The sequence below is a fragment of the Stegastes partitus genome, unplaced genomic scaffold, assembly GCF_000690725.1.
Source record: "Stegastes partitus isolate 25-593 unplaced genomic scaffold, Stegastes_partitus-1.0.2 Scaffold1186, whole genome shotgun sequence".
Classification (NCBI taxonomy): domain Eukaryota; kingdom Metazoa; phylum Chordata; class Actinopteri; family Pomacentridae; genus Stegastes; species Stegastes partitus.
In genome coordinates, this window is record NW_007578917.1 from 73414 (window position 1) to 95479 (window position 22066).

At 41.1% G+C, this 22066-nt stretch overlaps 1 protein-coding gene across 3 annotated transcripts in view; it reads right to left on the bottom strand.

The window, feature by feature from the left end:
- ptpn13 (protein tyrosine phosphatase non-receptor type 13) overlaps positions 1 to 21741 on the bottom strand; it is a 47799-nt gene extending 26058 nt beyond the window's left edge. For all 3 annotated transcript variants that reach the window (XM_008297099.1, XM_008297098.1, XM_008297100.1), the window contains exons 1-7: positions 21523 to 21741; positions 15468 to 15587; positions 12628 to 12794; positions 11032 to 11097; positions 8606 to 8791; positions 8236 to 8323; positions 4822 to 5448 (exon numbers count right to left, since the gene is read on the bottom strand). In XM_008297099.1, coding sequence (XP_008295321.1) covers positions 4822 to 5448; positions 8236 to 8323; positions 8606 to 8791; positions 11032 to 11097; positions 12628 to 12794; positions 15468 to 15582 — 1249 coding nt within the window. In that variant the 5' untranslated portion in view covers positions 15583 to 15587; positions 21523 to 21741. The remainder of the gene's footprint in view (positions 1 to 4821; positions 5449 to 8235; positions 8324 to 8605; positions 8792 to 11031; positions 11098 to 12627; positions 12795 to 15467; positions 15588 to 21522) is intronic.
- Between the last annotated feature and the right edge of the window lie 325 nt (positions 21742 to 22066).

Here is a 22066-nt window from a genome sequence, read left to right on the forward strand (position 1 = left end):
TGGGGTTATTTAAAGCCTGGTGGTCCCACGGAGAAAGGAGAAACTCCCTTTAAAGCTGGATAATAGCTTACAGAAACCCTTAAGTTCCCCCCTGAGTTAACATGAGTCAGAAGAAAAACAGAACAGTGCAGATTTTGTAAAAGTGGAATTTTAGGTGCAAATGGGGTAGTAAAAAAATCTAAGGTTAAAACCTCTATTTACAAAATGTCCACATTGTTTGTGAACCCTTACGGTGCTTCTTTTAGGCGTTATTCTTAAAGTGAGGAGAAAATGAGTCAGGCAGTTAATTAGATCAGAAATAAACCTAATCGTCAAAAGTTTTTCCTAAAAACCCTCGAAATACTCTAATCCTCATGCAGCCTTCGGAGTCAACAAACCAAACTGTAATATAATTATGAAAATTTGGGGAGGGTGTGCTTTTGGAAACACCTCCCCTCCCCCTGGAGCAGCAGTGTTCTGTACTGCCGTCCAAGCTGGACCTGCCCCGGCCCAAAGCCACATGACCCGCTGCCAAGTGCCGGAAAAGTCCAATAATGTTAGGAATTCCCTCATCCGCTACGCATGACTCCAATTACAGCCTCTAGGTCTGCGAGGAAAGTTTCTACTCATTGAAGTTAAAGCACCTTGGCACCTATACGGGGGAGGGGTGAGGGGGGGGAGCTGCCTAGGCACTGGATGAGATGGAGGGAACCAGGTACAAACATGCCCATGCACACACAGGCATGCACACCAACAGTGTTTAGTGTTGTAATACATATTCCAATAAAAAATGATTTGCAAATGCACACACACACACACACACACACACACACACACACACACACACACACACAGAAGGCAGAGAAGCGGTGTGTTAACTCTGTGAAACCTGAGACCACTGACCACTGCTGTGCCATCACTTTCCTGCAGAAAAGAACAGAAAGAAGTAAGAGAAAAAAAAGAAAGAAAAGAAGGTCTCTGCCAAGTAACACATCCACAACGCCCTGGAAAGGGGTTGTGCTTAATTAGGCCCCAATCATACTATAGCAAAATAGCTCTGGGATGGAAGACAGAAATATTTTGGCTCAGTCTTCATAGTCACCCTCAGTCAATTTTAGTGGTAGTAAACAATCCTGTGCGTCAGCATGCGGTCCCACATCAGTCATCATTTAATATTAATTAAAAGCTATTCACACAAAAAATACACAAAGATACTCCTCTCAAGTTTTTTCTGTACGTGTACAAGCATGAACACACATGGAGAAAACGTTTAGGAACCTCTGGGTAAATTATAGATTTTGTTGATTTTAAAGCGCAATGACATGATCACAACCAAAGCACACGTAATAGAAAAAGAAGTCACCAAACATTACAGCACTGTTACTTTTACTTTCATGAACCTAATTAAATAGTAAGTGTTGTGCAAAAGTTTGTGCACCATACGAAGTCAGTGCTTAGCAACCCCACCCCACCTTGGCAGAGACCATAAGTCATGAGATATTTTTAGGCTGCCTAGCAAGCAAAGCAGTTTTTTAAGATCTACACATAGATTTTTAAAAAAATGTTTGATTCAGGGCACTGTGAGGGTCATTCCAAAAGCAGCAATTAATCGATTTCATCAGCAACAATAATCACTTTGAAAACGAAAGTGTATTTTGAAACTATGTAAATTGCAAAGGTTGTGTCTGACCAGGGTTTACCTCTCTACACCTCCAAACCTACTGGAAGGTTTAAAGGGCACGATGTCTCCAATAAAAAAAATAAAATTAATCCCCCAAATTACTCTGTTTATCTTAGACAGAAACTCTGAAAAACAGAAAGTCTTCTCAGATTCAGAAAATTGTGATATATATGTCATTTGAAAATTTGCCAAATTTCAGTTTTCTATTAAACTGATTCGGTTAAAAAAAAAAAAAAAAGAAGACTGTACACATCTTGGCTCAATCAGGAGGCCATTAGTGATTGACCTGCAACCAACAGTCATATGACATTATAGAGACGCAGGGACTTTTCATTTGAACTCTGGACTGAACTGCAGGCTGTGCTTAAACAGAGTAGATGGAGAATATGGCCAAATATTAAAAAAGGAACTAGTTAAATATATATGTCGTCATTATTTTGTTATTAGTAACACATGAGGGCACATGAGAGCAAATGTTGTACATGCTGATTCTAGATTTTTTTTCTTTTTGTAAAATAATTCAGCAAAGAAATACAGCTTTCTTTTATTCTACTTTTCTTTTAACATTTCCATACAGGTGCAGAACTATATACTGCTGTGAAAAATGAGCCCACGGTGAGGAAAAATGTGATTGGAGCAAAAAAAACAAAAAAAGCCTAGAAATGTTTGGGCTTGGAGGGTTAAACTGTTGAATCAGTAGTTTTACCAATTTATGCTGCCTTGACTGACTGTATAACATTTCCTTAATTTGCTAATATTTAAAGAAATCTGTTCTATCTGTGCAAGGTTTCTGCTCCCACTGGCCACCGCAACCCAGAGCAGAATACTTCCACCCCCTTACTTAACAGATGGCAAGGTGTTCTTTTCATACACTTGTAAAGACGCAGGAGCACTTTAAAAGCTATAAAGTGCAGACCCTATTACTGGTTTCCTTTTGGTGGCTCTTCCATGTAAACTCAAACTGTGAATCTCAAATGGTAAAATCCATAGTGCACAGCTGAATCTTCGCAGGCATGTTTTCATTTTATTCCTAGCAAATATGCGATTTTATATGAAAGTTTTTTCAGATCCTGTCTTGACTTCCGCAATTTCCCTTAACTGCCATTTCTTAATGACGTTTTGTACAGTGGAAATTGCAAGCTGGAAACACTTTGATATCTTTTTATAGTCTTGCTTTGCTTTGTAGGCATCAATTAGCTGCTTCTTCACATCCTCAGTCAGTTGTTTTGAGGAGCCCATGGTTGTTGGGTGTTACCGCAAGGTCTGAAGAGTTAGAATATTTGAACTGGATGAAAAATCCTAATGAAAATGAGTTCATAAAGTTCTGCAGCTCTTGCAATTAGAGAGATGCCCAAACTCTTGCACGTGCCACAATTACTTTAAAATGTTTCTGTTCATGAAGTAAAAAGAAAAGCGCATTAACATTTGAAGAAAAGTGAAGTTTAAACGTCATTTTGCTCAAACATTTGCATACAACTGTACATACACACACCGCGACAATAAACAGAGTAACCACCATTCTAAATGCTCTTGTTCTTACACTTTGCTGCTATTGTGTGAAATCCAAAAACCAAATGCCCCCCCCCCCCAATAAAAAGGAAAAAGGAAAAAGAAGGAAAGGACGGCAGGGCTTGCTGGGGATGAAAAGCCACAGTCGAGGAAAAGAATGCTTGGTTGGTGGCTCGGTCAGCATTAAAAATAGCTGCCAGAAAAGCAGGGAGGCTGGAAGGAGCTGGAGAGTGGGGAGTGAGGAAGAACAGTAAGAGGAGGACAGGGAACAAGAGGTAGAAGACAGTGGTTTATTATATGAAACCATTCAAGCCTCATGCTCCTCCACTGTCCTCAGGTGGCCAGCAGACCCGTATAGCCACATGTGACTCATTGTATAAAACTAGCTTTCCTATAGAGACTTTACTAAGAATTCAATAAGCTCATAAGGGAAACTTAAAGCTCTTGGGGCTGACTACCGAGGTGTTAAACAATTGTGTTGTGTGTGCTTGGTCCAAACATGTGATTACACAGAGATTGTTTATTCCCTTAGTAAAAATCCAAGCCCTTTACATTATTAACCATTTTGCAGCATATGTGCTTATATCTGCATGTTTACGGCCATATGTAATAAAAAAAAGGAGAGTTTGTATATAGCATGTGTGACAGTTAGCAGCAGGCTAGAATTAAACTGGTCTGTAATTAGAATCAGCCATTTGGAAATCTCTGTACCAGTGACTCATACATTCTGTCTAAACACTGCTGCCCAGCCACCACCAATGATACTTCATTCAGGCCAGCACCAAGCTGCCATCCCACATGGTAGTTACAGACAGACAGACAGACAGACACACAACTTGTAACTAGTCCGAGTGTCTGGTTGCTCACATCATCCCATTACTGCCACATTTTCACCTCCTCTCAGATCACATCAGCTGATGGCTCCCTGTTGCACCCGCTTTTATTGCCTGATAAATTCATTGCACCACCCACTTTGACATTTCCTTTACATCTTTATGACACAGCTGAGTGCTAAAAACAGCATGCTTTACTGAAAATTTCCTTCACTGTCTCAGTCACAGACTAAAGTCAAACGCTTCAGAGGGATTTTCAGCTTGTTGTAAGGAAATGTTTACATATTGAAGCCCACATTGTACATGTTCTGACAAACTGCTAACATTGCAAAAATAATAACACGGACGAACTCAGATGTGACACCAGAATCCCATTATGGTTCACTACTAAACACTAGGTGACTGTTGTGTGTAATGTGTTGCAAAGGGGAAAAACAAAAGGGTGGAGATCAAAAATCCCAATTTCAACGAAGCAGAACAGCCTGTGTGTGGTTTGTAGATTTTCAGAGTCAAGTGGGGTGAGCAGCATTACACCATGCTAGTTGTGCTGTTTGTATCTGATCAGTGCCAAAGACCCAAACAGATTGTCGTATTAAAAGTGAAGATCATCCACAATATATAGACGAGTGAAGCCATAAACGAGCAAGACTGAAAACCACTTTGATTTTCATGCTTATGGCCAAACATGAAACACCTTCAAGGCTCCTCTAAAAGCTCACAATAAAACTGAACGGCACATTTATCTCATTTGTCTGAGTCTCAGGACAAAGAGCAACTATTCCACTATAATGTAGTCTTCGATTCAGACAGCATACTCACCATCCACTGCTTGTCTTAGCACCTGAAGTTTCCTCTGTCTTTCCTTGATCCTGTCATAGGCACCAGTGAAGCCCGAGCCTACAGTCAGGGCCGAGTGGTAATGAGGCTTCCTACTCTTCAGTCCGCCAAACTCAGGGTAGTGAGAATCCCTGGATGCCCGTAAGGGTGATTTGCGCCTGCCTATGGAGTGGGTACTCAGAGCACTGCTGCCTCTCCGTGCATCTTCCAAAGCCCCAAAACGAAGGGCCTCTGGATCAATGCAAGCCAAATCCACAGAGGAAGCCCAGTTCTTCCTGACCTGACTAGGCCCCAGTTCTCCACTGAAGAAGTGTAAAGACCTTCGGTCCAGTTCAACAGGCCGGCCCTTTTGCTGCGGGTGAAAGGGGTGCAGATAGGGATAGGACCTCTGGTGCTGGAGTGAGGGGGGTTTGGGGTAAAGTTCTGTGGGGGATTCAGAGTTGGCGTGGTAATCAGTTGGGGGATACTGAAGGGTTGCCCCCTCATCCCCCTTCACAAGGTCCTGGATTGGCAGTGAGCCCATGGAACGACTGAGGCCCCGATTCAGAGACGTTTGTTCCTGAGTCCTGGCTCTGTAGCGCTCCAGAACCCTGGGGGCGGCACTCCTCCCTGAGAACAGGAGAGAATCGAAACTTAATTAAACCATGAGCAGATGCACATGCTTCCTGAAGTCTTAAAACAAACAATAACTTTTAAAAAAAAATCTTGAACGCTAGTAAAGTTTTATTTAGAAGGTAATCAAAAGGAATGTAAAACACACACTTTATTCCCAGTAGTTTCATTATTAACTTTAAACTTGAAACAGACAGTATTATTTATGATGAATAGGGATTAACAGGAATTTTGATTTGAATGAATACAGTAGGCTTCATTATGCGCAAATGTCTCTCCAAGCTGGCATCCATCCAAACAGCATCAGCATGACATGGCCACCAGACACGGCACAGTCAGCTGTAGACCTTCCCTGCTTTGGCTTGGCTTGGCGTCAACTGACTGAGCACCTGCAAGTGGCCACTCCTGGTCTCTCTACTGAAGGACTCGATGCCGACAATCAGCTTAAGTAAATTAATAATTGGGTAAGCATACAGTATGTTCACAGATGCCGCAGTAACAACTGAATAGCTGCTTATTTAATATTCAACAGTCTGCATGAGTGCATGTTCATGAATGCATCCTTCATCCTGTAATGGTCTGTTTAGAGAATGTGTCAGAATAAACTTGTTTCCTTCCCTTTTACATTCAGCTTAAATTTACAGATTCATTTAACTCTTTTAGTCAGGCCCAAACTAAATTTTCCACGGTTATTCTACAAATTAGATGGCAAATAAAATTAGCAGCAGCCGGAGGAAGACATTTCTGTTTTACAAACCAGGCTTGGAAATTTAAAAAAAAAAAAAAAAATTAAAGTAAACTAACATCAGCAAAATGCTACTCTACTGTTATTGCAGATATTCAGTTTTGTTCAGTAGGAAATGTTCCCCCTTATATGTAAAAAGAAAAACATAACAATTTCTTCTACGTGCATCCAGTCAGTCTATGATTGTGTCATTCTATAAACGAAACAATAAACATTGCTTTATTTGACTGTCCATAAATTTAAAGTTTGCCTTTACAGACATGTCGCACAAAGTCTCTGCCAGCGATTTTCAGCGGGCCTTGTTGTAGAGAGTACGAGATGAACAGAAGGCAAACATGTGCATGAACAAGAGCAAAAACAAGAGGAAGAAATGCAGAAACGATAGAGCAGAGGGAGACGTTAGTCCTGTAAAAACGCTGCATGTGTCGGTTTAATCTAGAAAGCATATGCTTGGGAAACACATCAAAGACAGTCAGAGTGTCTTCCTGGAACTCAGGGAGGCACACAAGAACTAGAGTAAGTGAAAACTGAAAAAAAAAAAGGGAACATTTTTCAAGCAGGATGTTTTCTATTTTTCATCTATCCATCAGCTATATAAGGGGCTGGATCCTATCCCTGCTGACACTGGCAGAGAGGTGGGGCACACCCGGGACAGTCAATCAATCACAGGACTAACGCGTCTATTTTTCAAAGAAGTCCTTTGTTGAGACGTATTTCCCGCTAATGTGACCATAGTGTTGCTGTCATTTGGCAATCAGTATTAAAGTAATAGTTACATACAGTGTCCAAAACAAATAAAAAGACAATATCTGAGTTCCCTGAGCAGCAGTTACAACTTGGAACCACTGCAACACAGGAGGGAGAGAGCTGCTCCTTGAGAAGAAAGGCGCTTAAGAACTGAGTAATACTCTTTGCATGTACTTTCCCTAGGGCTGGCTGGTGCTCAACCAGGGAAACAAAGCACTGATACAAACAGCAGACCAGCAGCTTCACTGGTGACTCCAAAAAATGCATCTGTAATCAATGCCATGCCGTGCTTACATAATCGGGACGACAGCCACGTTTGTGCTCTGCTCTCCTTTCCATGGCCTGGAAAAATGCCGGAGTTCTCTCAGAAACCACTGGGAAGATTTGGTCATATTTTCCTGAATTAAATCTAGTTCGGGGTTGTAGTGTGTTGTTCCTTGTCTACTTTTGCTTTTTTCCCACAAACTCAGAAAGTGAGGATGTAAGTGATGAATGGCTTGACAGCCAGGAAAGGCGCTTACATCTGATTCTCTCTACATGGAAGTAACACAAATTTGGAATGTATAAAAAAAATACATCCACCCATACGCACTGTTAGCACTCAAAGCCTTCGTTTGCTATCAGAAGGGAAGAACAGAACAGCCAAAACATTATAAGGGCTTCTGCCAAATATGCTGTTGGGCCATTGTGAGGGACCAAAACAGTTCCAACCCACTGAGACATGGACTTTGCAGGACCTCTGAAGGTGTCCTGTGGTCTCTGGCACCAAGACATTAGCAGTAGTTACTTGTAAGTTGTGAGGTGGAGCCACTGTGGATCAGACATGTTCCAGCACAACACCCAACTTCAAGTTGCCAGCTCTGGTCTTTACACCTGCTCATTTCTCCCACATTCAGCGCAATGACTGTGAGAATCAACTGTTAACTTACCATCTAATATATTCCAGATGGGGACATGCCATTACAAGATAATCAGCGGCATTCACTTCATCTGTTGGTGGTCATAATGTTTTGGTTTCTCCATGTACTCGGCAGAATTCTCAGAATTACCACTCATCTACAATCTGGTAAGAGAGCCTAATGTTGTGTCACTCGTATTAAGATCACAGGGAAACAACAACAGTAATCGTCACATTCCCTCCCCCTCCCCATTTCAAAATTTAACAACAAGCAGACTCCTTTCTCATGATCCTTTGACATCCAATAAATCTGAATCGCTGCGGAAATTTCTTTCTACACCACTGAGAAGTTCCTGCATGTCAGTTCAGCGCATATCAGTGCAGCTCATCTTACCTGCGGGCAAGCCTTTTCCCCTCAGCCTCTCCCGAATCTCCTTACTGCGCTCTGGAAGCGACTCCCTATCAGTCAGCAGACCATCCAGCTGAGACAAAAATTGCGAAAAGAGGAGCAAGGAAGACGAAAAAAAAAAGAAACTTAGAAACGAATTCTTTCTGAGACAAAATTATAATCTACCAGCAGGAGCTCCATTATCTGTTGAGCAATTCAACAAACCTACTGTGCTTTGACAGAGCATGTAATTGTCTTTTAATTTACAGTTAGCTGGGAAAGGCTTGCAGTGAGGGCGTACTGACATGTACATAGAACAAAAATGTGCAAAAGTGGCAGAAATGTTGTTCTTGAATTACATGATTACACTGTATACCTGGGAAAGGCTGCCCAGTACCAACCGGACCAGTTTTCTGATATAGGAGAAGGGAGGGTCACAACTGGAGTTTCTGATGTGTTTGCTGCAGATGTCCAGCACCGTGCGCAACGACATTCGACTCAATGTAACATCATCACACATGTTGAGGAGTAGACTGTTTAGGTGTTCCCCCAGTTTCATAGGCTGCAAAGGAATCAGAATGAAGACAATTCATACATAAACAGTGACAACAGCAGCTAGTCCGGTCATGTTACAAGCCTCTCTGGTATCTTTGGATATGCTATCTGTATGAACATACTGACTCACACTGAGTCTGCTGTGGCAGCAAGGGACAAACTCATCACCTACTTTAAATAACTTCTCACTTTTAGATTAAAAAGGTCAAAGTGAAAACTCTCAATTTTTCACTCATGGTGTCGCCAAATACTTTGATTTGTTTAATAGGACATACAAATATAAAAACAAGAACATGACAACTGTTCATTCCCTACAAGTGCAGTGATTTTTTTTTAAGCTATGCTACCAGCACGGCTCTAGCGATGGCAAAATGTCCATTACTTTGGTTCTGTTTTGGTTATTTGGAAATATCTCAACAACTGCTGGATGGATTGAAACAACACTCTACGCCCCCAAAGGATGAATACTAACGATTTTTCCTTGACTTTTCCTCCTGCGCCAACATGAAGTTGATAAATGTTTCAACAATTCCTGGATGGGATTTCCATGAAATATGGTACAGACATTCAAGTTTTGTTTTTTCAGGGCTGACACTGATACAGATTATTAGAATATTTGGAAATGATGCACTTTTGCTTAGAAAATGAAAATGAGTAACTACTGATAGAGAAAGGCAGCTGCATCAGAGTCAAAGGAGCGCATTTTAAAATTTTGTATTTCATTAGGAATTGGTAGTAGAAATGTAATAGTTACAACCGAAAAAAAACCCTGAACATCCTGAGCAACAACAACTTTAGTGATTTCTTAACTTTCATAAAATGAAGTCTTCTCACCTGCCAAACAGATGACATTCCCATCCTCAGCTGTACTGTATTTTTACTACCACTTAGCAAATTTTAACAACATAACAGACCAAAATAAAATCTGAAAACTGTTAAACCACAGTAACCACACTGTTACTATTAGCCTACTGCCAAGCTGATGTTAGCATTTACATCTGCTGTTCATAAGCAAAGCCTCCCAGAGCTGTACTCGAAAACAATACTCAAAATTTTGTTGTTTCAATTAGTATCACCAGCACTTCATCATATAGTTTCTGCAGTCTTCTTCATCTTCCAATTTGACTTTGTAAATTTTTACTATGCCTCATTGTTTAAATTTGTAAAGAGCTGTGGAAAGTGTTCAAACCTACAAGCTATAAAATTACGGCCATCTGTTCTCTTCCCGTCAATTTCATTTTAGTTCACATTTTGTAAAAAAAGCTGTTGGTGCAGAGGATGTCCACCTCATGTCTTCTATGACACTTTATTTGATTTTCTCAGAAACAATGACATATTGTATTTGCCATAGCCATGAGCATGACCAAAGCAGCTCCTTTATAGATGAGGGAAAAGGGCATCGCTGACGAGAATAGATGAAGCTTGACCCCTCCAGTGAGGCACAGTGGATGACAAAGTTGAGTGAGTCATGATGCCTCGAAACTGGGGGGGCAGTGCTTTCTCACAAATGTTAAAACACAGTGCAGCTTGTGTTTTACAGCTGACTGACTTTTGTCAGGATATGAGTGCAGTGTGAACCAGACCATCTCCACGTTCAAACACATTCCAGAGTGCACTAAACCAGATGAAGCACTCAGATACAGACCTAATTTGAAAATGGTACATTCACTAGAAATACAATAACTGATTAATACGAGGTTATTATAAGGCCTTTGGGTTTGAAGTTGGCATGCCTGTTATGTACTTGACAGTGCCAATATTTAAAAATTGTTTTGCCACACACTACTTTATGCTACTTAGCCTCACTGTACCCATATGGCTGGCTAGGTTTTTGTTACCTCAAGTTCTGAGTAATGCCAAAAAATTGAACACAGATACTGTTAAATCCCGACAAACAATCCCTTTGGGTGTGGCTACTTTTAATGTGCTTGCCAAGTGTTCTAGTTCAACAGATTATGCCATATCTTTAGTCAAATCACATAAGCACTAGATTGGAAGAAGGCTTTACTTCATGTACTTTCAATTGATTTAAACATCCGTAAGTCTGCATCTTGTTTTGTAGCGACTGTCCAGTTTGTTGGGCGCTGTTTGACCTGCCAAAAGTGTTGGTTTTTAGAAAAATAAAGGCAAAGTTTTTAGGTTTTGTGAAAATAATCAACACACTTTTAACATGAGTCTGTATTACCGAATGTAAATACAGCTCCATATTTTCACCCCTTTCCACCTGTATTTGTAGCAATGATTTACCTGACTTTGGGGGATCTCGTAGTCCGCTCCCCAGAATAACGTCATCCCCAAAGAGTACATGTGCATCTGTGAGAAAGAACACATCTTAGGCCAAGATAAGACACATTATACTTCTCTGGTCTAACCAAACAAGATAAGAGAAACTGACAGTGTAATGAGAAATGTAAAAGTTTCGTTTCATTCAGAAAAATTTGGGAGTAAACCTTAAAAAATATGTCAAACTGCTGTGTGTGAAAGAAAGAGAAATGCTGAAGTGTAATGAAAGTTGAATTCTTTTCTTTTTTCCTTTTTTCTAAAAACAGGAAAAGACGGGGACTTTCAGCCTAAATCCAAAAACATTTTTCCATTTTCCTCTCCTTATTACTCTCCACTCATTGCTTGGGAGAGAAATTACTTCCCCTGAATGTTGGGCTTGGTAGAGGAAAGAATAATTCAGGGATTGCCAAAGAATGCAACATAGCCTTCAAGGTCTTTTAGGAACAGATCTCACAGTACAAATTTAAAGGCACACTAACACTTTCTGAAAATGTGGAAACTTAAAAGCTGACCAATTAAAAGCAACAATACAATTCCATATGTTAAAAAGTCAAAGGAAAAAACGTGGCACTTGCAGCTGACGTATATTTACCCGCAGTCTGATAATGAAGGAAACAGATTATATTTTCTACACTGAAATAACTCAGCTAGGGAGACGGGCCCAGGGCTGGAAAACTGACTCAGCACAAAACAGTGTTGAGGTCTGTGGGGCTGTGCCAGAGACGGGAATCCAGTCATGCAAGCTTTTAGCTCTTCTACCAGAGGCGCAGAGTCAAAATGAGGGGGTGTGGTGGTTCTCTGCATTGCAAGAGATAATATGGTAGCTCAGACGTTCAGTTTTGAATGTCCTCATCTACCTGATTGCCCCGAGAGTGATTTCTCCACCCATCAGTCGACACATAATCATTTAAAACAGATTATGACTCATTTTACTAGATGTGAAAAGCATTTAAAAAAGTGAGCAGTTTTCCAGTGAAAGACAAAAACAGTCAAAATACAATATGCCAGCAGTGGGAAAACTTAGCAACAAAAGGAGCTATTCATCATTTGTTTATGTGCAATTTTACATGTCATTCGCCGCACCCTTGAATCTGCCGGTGCCAGGGAAAACACTGACTGGCATCAACGAAACAAAGAGAAAAGTCGACATGCAGTGGTTTTTACCTATTACAAGCTGTACAATTTAGCAGTTTTTAAAACCCAAATAACCCAAGCGGCACAAGCAGAGGTACAGGGCAATGATTTCTGGGTGGGTTCTTGTTTTGTTTTTATCACCTACATGCACACACAGGTGACAACACACATTCCTGCAATTGGTTTCACCCTGTTCCACTGAAAAGGCAGAACAGGCAAACACTGTAAGCTAGCAAACACGGATATAAAGAATGCAGGTGCAAATGTTTATAAGGAAAGAATTTCACTAAACCTATTTATTATGTTATGCACTTTAGGTGCCAGACTGCATTAACACAAGAATGAGCAAAATGTGATAAAACACACACCTAGACTAAACAATCTGTACAGTTCTGTCATCATATGGGGTATTATAATGGTTTATACCTTCTCTATGTCAGAAATGGATGTCAAGGAGGCCCCATCCAGGACCTCTGGAGCTGTGAAGGCTCTTAAGTCCTGCTGGGTGACATACTCGTCTGTGAACGAGATGTTCCCAGAGGGCATGAGGAGGAGGGACCAGGGAGAGATAATGAAGCCCATGGCTGAAGGGTCTGAAGACGGAAACAAACAAATCGACATTTAGAGATACGATCAGGAACATAAACAAAACAAATACAATATACCGGATTTCCTTCACTTAAATTATTAGTCACTGCCACGTAAACACAAAAAAATGAAACGCTGTGTTTTAAAGCTCAATGCTGGCATCACATTTGATCTAAGCATTTACAGTCTGAATACAGCAACTGCAGACATATCCCGCCACAGTGGATGTTTCTCGCTAAGGCTTTGGCATTTATGGAAATTCAAGATGATTGAAGTAAACAAAAACACATGTTGCTTTCTTAGCCTGCAAGAAAATAACTGTTGAGGCATGGAAGCAGAAAGGAATGGCTACACAGCGTAATTCTCTTTTCCTACAAAGCCACAGCCAATGCTATGGTTAGAGAACGTTTTAAAAATATACAAAGGAATGTTTGAGCAGCGCTGCAAAATTCTTTTCTTTGACTGATACTTGACTCTGAGAGGAGCAGAGAGACGGACAGAGGAACTCGATTTGAGGCACCAAATATCTGCTTTCAAAAGCTGGAATTTACTAAGTAAATATAAGTTTCCTGTTTAAAACTCATGTGACCATTTGGAGATCTTACTCAAACGTAGACTGGGTTACTAGGTGTATTCCACACAAAGCTTTTGCTCTGGAAAGGCAGCCGCAGAGCTCAGCAGAAGTCCATGACTCAGCCTGAGCAAATTTATGTCTTGATGGATTAATTAATTAACATTTTCAACAGTCTGCAGATCAAAGCAGAAACCTTACCAGAGGAATAGTAAATACAAAAAGAAATCTAAACATGATTAGGGCATGCACCATTTGATTCCCTAGTATTTTCAAAGGACAGCAAATTGTACAACTGTAAGTTCTTTATCCCACAAAAATGTAGTCTGTCAGGCTGATAAGCTGCTATCTGAGCTATTAGGGGCAGGGAATAATTCAGCACTACTACCAACAGCCTCTCCTATACAAGTCGATGTATACAACCTGTACTGTGCACTATGCATTAAATTCCTCAGCAAATAGGGCAATAGAGCTACAAAGGGATTAAGGAGTAAACACCAAAGCCAACAGAGAAATGCTAAACAGAGAAGGGAATGTGCAGGAAGAAAAACCAGCATAATCTTGAAGATCATGGAGAGGACTTCCTCTAACAAATCACAAATACTGATGCATTACTTATTTAAACAAATCACTCTTAAACAAACATAGTAACCACTACTGTTTGCACACAACAACAAAAAAACAGTGCTGGTGTTTGAGGACATTTACAATGTCTGTAATCCTCCCACTACAACAAAAAAATCCAAAAGTATGAAACAAACATTTCATCTGCTCAGCAAAACAAAGACGTTGCTGTTTTTCTTCTATGTATTCTGTTTAAGGATAAACCCGTAACAACTCCCCCCATCCACTGTGCTAACCAGGAACTCTAGCAGATTGTCTGACAAGTTGAGAAGTTTGGATGGTTGCTGTTATTAATCCACTCTTGTGGTAAAAACGACTTCTTTACATAGCTCAGTGACTATATAATAGCTGGGTCCAACATCTGCTATTCAAATTTTAGCTTCATGTAGCAGAAGTTTAAAACTGTACACATGAGAGGCCACAATTTGCTCAGTATAGCTACACAACTACACATTGGAAAAGGGAAAAAGAAGGGTGTGTTAACGATCGAAATCACTGCAGCACAATGTCCATGTAAAGACTAAAATAATCAAAAATACTCAGCAATTCCACAACTTGATCTCACAAAGCTTTGACTGCTAAAATACTGTAACTGTGTATACTCCACTTGTCGCAAATGTGACCTCGGCATGAAGGGAAAATTCACAGGCCACACTGATAAGAGAGAATTCCTAAAGCAAGCCAGGATTATCTGCAAACATACAAGTCAGCAAAACCAGACACTGAAGTCAAGCTGGTTTACGTAGAAACACGCACTGACAGATCTGAGTTACTGCTTCATGGGAACTCACACAGGCAATGGTCAACAGTTTAGATGACACAGTTATGGCCTGTGTAATCAGGTGCACCGACTGCAGTTTTGTACGAAACTAGGCACCACCCAAACTTTTCAACAACACGGAGGGTACTGCGATGCCGGATGACTCACAGCCTGTCCAAAACTAAAACTACCTGACTCACTTGTTGTTTTAAGTTTTCTTAAGATACAAAAACTCTCTGGAATCAGACAACCTTATGTCTTTATGCCTTCAGTGACTGAGACATTTACAGGCACAAATGAGTCCCAAAACGATTAAAACACAAGACACAAAACTGCAAAGTCAACAATGCTGATGCCAAAATAAAATGTATATACAACGCTTTAACAAAGAGTCTTGAGTGTGACAGATCCTAGGAATCAACAGGCAATAATTAGCCTGTGAAATTGTTTTCAGTTGTCTGTTTGATTTACATTGCCCCTTTCTGCCTTACTGGGATGAATCAATTTGGGTTATCAATCCACTTCTGCAAGCAAAGAGTTTAACAAATGATTACAGAAAAGCACAGTGAGTGTTCCCATCAATTTCAATCAACTTCTAATTTAGCTTTAAAAACAAAATAACAGTGAGAGACGAAGGCTTGAAACAGGAATAAGAAAAGTCTGAATTGTATCTGTGTGCATTTACAACCATTTCTAGGAAACATGGATTCCACATGTTCCTACCTTTGTGGAAAAGTTCCTGGAGGCTCTCTGCACTCTGACTGAGCACTGCCCAGACCTCCTCCTCCTGGAGAGGACCTCCTCGAACCTCCAAGGCTTCTGCCAGAGACACATGCATCTTCCCTGCATGAGGAGAGAAGAAGGACCATGTGAAATCTGATTTGCCCACACACACATCGAACTACACAGAAATAAGACTGAATCATAACCTGTTATAATATATGATTGGAACCTTTAACACAAGGTCAAATCTGTCCACAAAACACATAGCATCTGTAAATTATACTTACCGTTTTAATCAAAGCAATACACTGCATACTTATAAATTTAAACAATTGGAATAAGTTGCCTACTTTTATTTACTTGAAATGTGTAACCCTAACACAAGTTTAGTCCTGTAAGAAATCCACATTCTACTTGTCCTGGCCAGCCTGACAGGCGAAGATGAAAGCAAAGAGGACACAGTTACTACAATAACCTCAAGCATCGATGTGTTTAAGTCTATCAGTTGTTCATCAACATTGTGTCCTCTTTCCTGCCCTTGGGCAAGCTCCCACATTTTCTAAATAATGCCGTCTTATCATACTCTGCAGCTGAGGAGGTCGCACAAGCACATGATGCACACACAGACACACAACCAGTTTCACTTGAGTTACATTCAACAAAGTAGCAGTTTATTACTCCGGGCCTCTCGAAGCCTCTCAGAGTTAAGACAGCAGCTTGCAGCTGAAATGGACACTAATCTAGAACAGCGAAATGCCCCCGTTTTTGGTGTGATCTTAAAGCCGCCTACCGCTGTACACATTAGTAATAATCCTCACTTCTGTTTCCTGATTACATGCTGTAAAAACTAGAACCGGGTCAAGCCTAGGAGTTAGGTAGTTTATGTCGCCCTGTGGACAGCCCAGCTAATGCATAGCTGGTGTAGGATTTATGCTAACGAACCAACACCACACAGCAGTACATCTACACTGCTTAACAGATTTAGGTTACACAAATGCTAGAACCAGCTATGCCTGACAGGGAACTTCTGAGTTTACTCATAGGACCCATAGGCTGGGAACACAATTTGATTTAAAATTTCAAAATGAAGTCAGAAATGTAACAGATCTTTTTCAGTGTTAATATCTTTTCTCTGCTGTAATTGTCTAGAAATAAAACTAGTGCCTAAAATTAAAAGGGGATGCATGTGCTTCATGCCATCAACCAGCAGAGAGTCAGCCTTGTGAGATCATCTGTTAGTTTCCCGCTAAACTCCAGGAACTGTGCTACAGTGACAATGCTGTCCAATCTACCCAATCCAGAAATGGCACGATACAAATGTGAGCAAAACAGGACGCTCCAGTTTTACAGAGTACATCAAACTGAACAGAAACTATCAGCACATAGCACACATTTACACATCCAATGATTAAAAACACATGGTAGACAAAAATAAAAATGTGAAAGACTATATTGATCTGACGTGGGAGTGTTGCAGTTTCACCACTATAGAAAAATGTGAACTCTAATAATGTACACAAGTGTACAATAAAATGTTGCACGCGCTGACACGCAAATGTCTTAAGCAATGCAAACAATTCAGAAAAGACAGCGTGGTATACGAGGCTGAAAGTATACTGAAGTGTTGTGGTTGTATTCATTTGTGTTAAAATAGTCGGGAGAAGCAGAGTTTACGAGGCAAAGTCTTCACAGAGAAGCCACAACAGCATCTTAACTTTAATATCACTTCCTTTGAGAAGAATATAAACCCACTACAGAGGCGTTGCGTGTTCTCTGATTGGAACATTTCGAGCTAAGATTGTTAGTAAAGTTAGAGTTTAAGAGGACACGTCTTATCTACTTTGGTCTCTGTCTCCCGACAAAAAAAAAATTACCCACATTCATGTTTTGTTGTGGTATCACTGTCCAACCACACTTGACATCGCAGCAAATCTAACATCCACGAAACCAGCCTGACTCCCCTCAGAGCAAACCTTTACAGTAGAATTATACACAACAATGCAGCTATATATAAAAATGCTGGAAACCTACTGTTAGTGATAGAATTTTACTGGCCCTCCACTTCTTCTGCCTTTAAATGATCTAGATCTCAAAGACTTAAAGTTTACTGTGCGGGGACTAAATTTCTTAATACTTAGCCACAAAAATGGCACTAACAGGCAGTTGTGGGAAAGTCTAACAAGAAATTATGTTTTGGAAAAATGTAATTTCCCCTGTGATTCCCTGAGTGAATACAAAATGCACATTTTTTCTGTTTTTCTGATGTTATAAACTTTCGCAGGCTATTTTTTTTTTTTACCGTTTTACCACAAAAATGAGAAAAGCCACATCAGACACGGCACAGAGTGCACATGAACTTGCCAGATCACTGCTTTTAGATGGGATTTATAAATCAAAACTTGACACAACAACAACCGGGAAATAAAGCATGACTCCTATACAACTCTAACCAAACACCAGTCATGTCTCCAATGGGTAGCACAGTACATGCTACCACATTTCATCATTAGTCATCATCATGACTGACCTTTGCAAAATATTTTTTCTTGGTACGCTATGTTTATTCTCAAAAACACAAATAGCCCAACCATACACTTTACATGTGGTTTTCCATTTTCTCCACCTCAGTCCATCTCCCACCTGATTCCTACCTCTGCATTCCCCCCCAAAATCAAGAACAAGACACACTGCCGCATTTGCCAAGTAGAACTTTATAGAATCTTTAAAAAGCTTGTAATGTGATCTTTTAAAAACACATGTTCCATCTTTGTTCAGTGAAAGACAAACTCGCAAAGCTGCAGACATTATTTCTATTCCACACTGCTTGGCAGGTGTACAGATGTGGCGGAGACACAAGAAGAGGTAGAACAGCATGTGTCACTTCTGATTTGACTGCATTACTTGGAGTTCCTGTACTTGAACTGCAATTCACCAGGGTGGGTGCGTGACGGTTTTGCTTGGAGCACACTTTAAATTTCACAATTAAAATTACAGGAACGTACAGGTGCCAATGCATTCCACCAGAAGTACTTGTTGGATGAACAGATAGTTTGTTGAACTCCCTTTCCCACACCTTTGGTACACTGGAATTGGGTGAATTATGTCTTTAAAAAAAAGGTTGTAACTTTCAGAAACTGGTAATCATACAAACACAGCAAGGTGTGTGGAAATGAGGCAGTAAGAAAGGGTTTGAACTTATCTCTAGAGGTTTCTTCCAAAATTACTTGGACATATCATCTCAGAATCATACATGTACGCACCAAATTTTGTGCTGCGATATTTCACTAAATACTTGAAAAATCTGGCCTGCTTGTGGTTTCCCATAAAAAATCTCTGTGACCATAAATGTCTGTACAAGGTCTCATGGCAATCCATCCAATTTGTGTGGACATATTTCAGCGAAGAAAAAAAAAAAAAGTGGTAAACCGACCGCCCACCTCCCCATGACGATATTACAAAAGGAAGCAATGCACCAGTTTTTGCGCAGATTTTGGTATGAACTGGGACAGCAGCCTCATTAGCGTTTGGTTTTATTTCTGAAAGTAATATGTGAAACAATGTCCTTTCTATGAATCCAAGTTTGGAGAAGAGAGTTAATGAGTAAGCATGTCACAGGGCTAAATGTTTGTGCAGGAATGCAGGTTAACCATTCTAGTCAATGGGAGGCGTGAAGTTTGGGGCCAAGTGGGATACTACCCATCTTGCTCATTACCCATGAGAATGGGGAGAGCGGGTGCTGTGAAGACTGATTGTTTTGCGGCCCTTGTTATTTCAACAGAGACCTACAGTGGAATGTTTTTTATCCGGACTGAAGCTGCTGTGCAGGCCAGCTCCTCTCTCATTGGACTATGGTCCTGCTCATTATTGAGGGTGCTTAGAAGGCAGCGGCCCAAAACAGCGAGGGCAGACAGCCTTCACCACTTCAGCGCCTCATTCTCTTTTTTATTTTTCAAACACTGGGCATGTTTGTTCCCAGGTATTCCCATGTATTCCCACACCATAGCTAGAAAGGAAAAAACTAAACAAGGATTAGTCCGCTGCTGTTGCTAAGTGTTTGAAAGTCTTGGCCACAGTCACAAGGATTTTAAAGAAAATAATCCTGGAAACGTGATAGTGTTCTTTACTCTGCACTTAGGTGAAGCTTTTCCTTTCCTCCCACCTTCCTGTCTGTGACACAGCTACAACCCATGAAATGGATTTGAAAACAATCCCCTGAAAACTGTACTTTGGCTAAAAAACAAAAGACAGTCACATAATTTCAGCTTCTGCTGGTGCCTTTTAAAGCTCATCTCTTTATGTTTGCCAGGAACACAAATCTGTCTCTATAAAACTTTTATCCTAAGTCTTTTGAAAACCAGAGTCGCTGCACTTTCGAAGCAATCAGCCACAAAAACACCAGATTCCACTTCTATTTCCAAAAGCACAACTCATAATATAAGATATGAGAAGGAATTTGTTCATATCCTCCAAACATCAGAACTGTGGTCTCAGCTGGCAAACACATCTGGAACAGAAGCCGGTGAGAAGGGGCACTGTGCGCCAACATTGAGGTGAAAATCTTCCTAAAGTTATTCATGCCAGGAAAATTCAACAACAAACTCTGAGTGAACCTCTATTCCCAGAATCTTACTGTATTATGCAGCCTGCAAGCACACGTTTCAAATTCAAAACACACACAATGTGTTTTGAATTTAAGGAAAGGCCTTGATCGGGATATATTTTGAGCCAACATGCCCGATGATGTAAGGAACGATCTTTCAAAATGCATATAGCAAACCAAAACCAGACTGTATGCTACTCAGCTGATAAAACACTAGAACTTACTGCTTAAAACCCCATCCTTAAGTCCTTGGTAATATCTGATATATTCTTCCTTATTGCGAAAACTGGGATTGTGGTTGTATTCACAGCTGCGTCTTACTCAACCTTCCTGTGAAGAAAACAGTAGTGCGAATAATAGTGCGGTAGCAGTGACTCACCTAAAATAAAAAAGGGAAAACCCAGTTGTTGTCATTGTTCGTAACCTACTTACAATTTAGGCAATTAGCTGACGAGCCCTTCCAGGTTACTCCTAAACGAACCTGAACCTGGCACATTCCACTTCGGCCCGTCTACCTAACCAGCATGGCACTCTGTTGTGTTTTTTCCAGCACAGCCCGGGTCACAACCAGCGAGGGGAGAGCCATGACTATTTTGTTGACTATCAGCCCAGCTCTTGGACCAACAGCCCTCACTTCTCATTTTGGTCTCGACCTCATCCGCTCCGTTTCTGTTAATCACAGGGTTGCTATGAGTACCGTGACATGCAGAGCATGGTTTTGCAAAAACCTCACTCCAACCTCCCCCCTCCTCCTCCTCCTCTTCCCAACACACACACACAAACCCAACCCACTGACTATTTTCCCCATTTTTTCCTATGATGATGATAATGATGATGATGATGATGCTCACATCACCTCCATCAGAGCCACTTTAGATGTTGTTGGGTCACACAAACCTCACCACCTCCTCCTTCAGTCCACATTCTGACCTTTGACTTTGGGTTAACTTTACTACTTTTCTATGGTAATGAAGGGGGAGGGGGTACAAGCTGCCCCCTTCAGCCTGGAGTGACACATTACGCCACTAAAAGGCTTTGTTAAGGTTGAACAGGAGAGGAAACGTTTGCCCCAAAAACCTCCAGATTCTGCTAACAGTGCAGGTGGATGAAAGCAGCTATCTCGCTTGTTTGGTGTTATTTTTGTGTCTCCTCCCTCCTCCCCTAACTTCAAATACAGTCACTGGTGTGGTCAAAAACCAAAGATGCCCCCGTGTCAGACAGCACCGGGGGGTGTTTGTAACGTTAGCACCACATAAAGTCGAAACACACAAGTTATATATCAACTAACGGGGCATTTAGTAGCTAGCTAACAACCGCGTCAACGTTTATGTGATAAAAAAAAAAAAAAGCAGCTTCGGCATTCGAGCCTCCCTCCCGGCTAAAGTTAGCAACAGCACCGCAAAAAAAAAAGTTGACTCGCATCACTTTTTTGAGCAGTTCAAGTGAGAAACTTACCGGCTAAGAAGAGCTACAAAATCACTCGAGAGGGAAACACTTCGACGGGGGGCTATGAGTGCGCACACCGACGGCACCGGAAGCCATCCCATCCACAAAGCAACATCTTGGATAGCAGTTGAGTACACGGCGGTCGGCGAGGCAACAGGTTTACCTTTCCACACAGCATAGAAGAAAAAAAAAACTCAAACACACTGCAGGTAGCTCGGTCCCAGGGGGGGGGCGCTGCAGAACTTCAATAACAAAAAGAAAAGAACTAATCTCCGCTTTTGAGGGGGAAAAAATGCTCAGAAGTCTCGTTTGATGGCCACTAACAAAAAAAAAGTGTGTTGAGCTCTCTCTTCCAGCGAAGCCAAGTTACCATCGCTGCGGAGGAGCGGAGTAAACCCCTCCCCGCGCCCAGCTAGCGTGGGCTGGCTGGGAGTAACCAGACACCTTACTACGGCCGTCCATTGGCTCTCTGCGAGGGGGGACTGTCATTTAGCCGGTTCCCATAGCAACGCACACAACTGGGAGTAAAACGTACAGTGAGCCTGGATCGTGT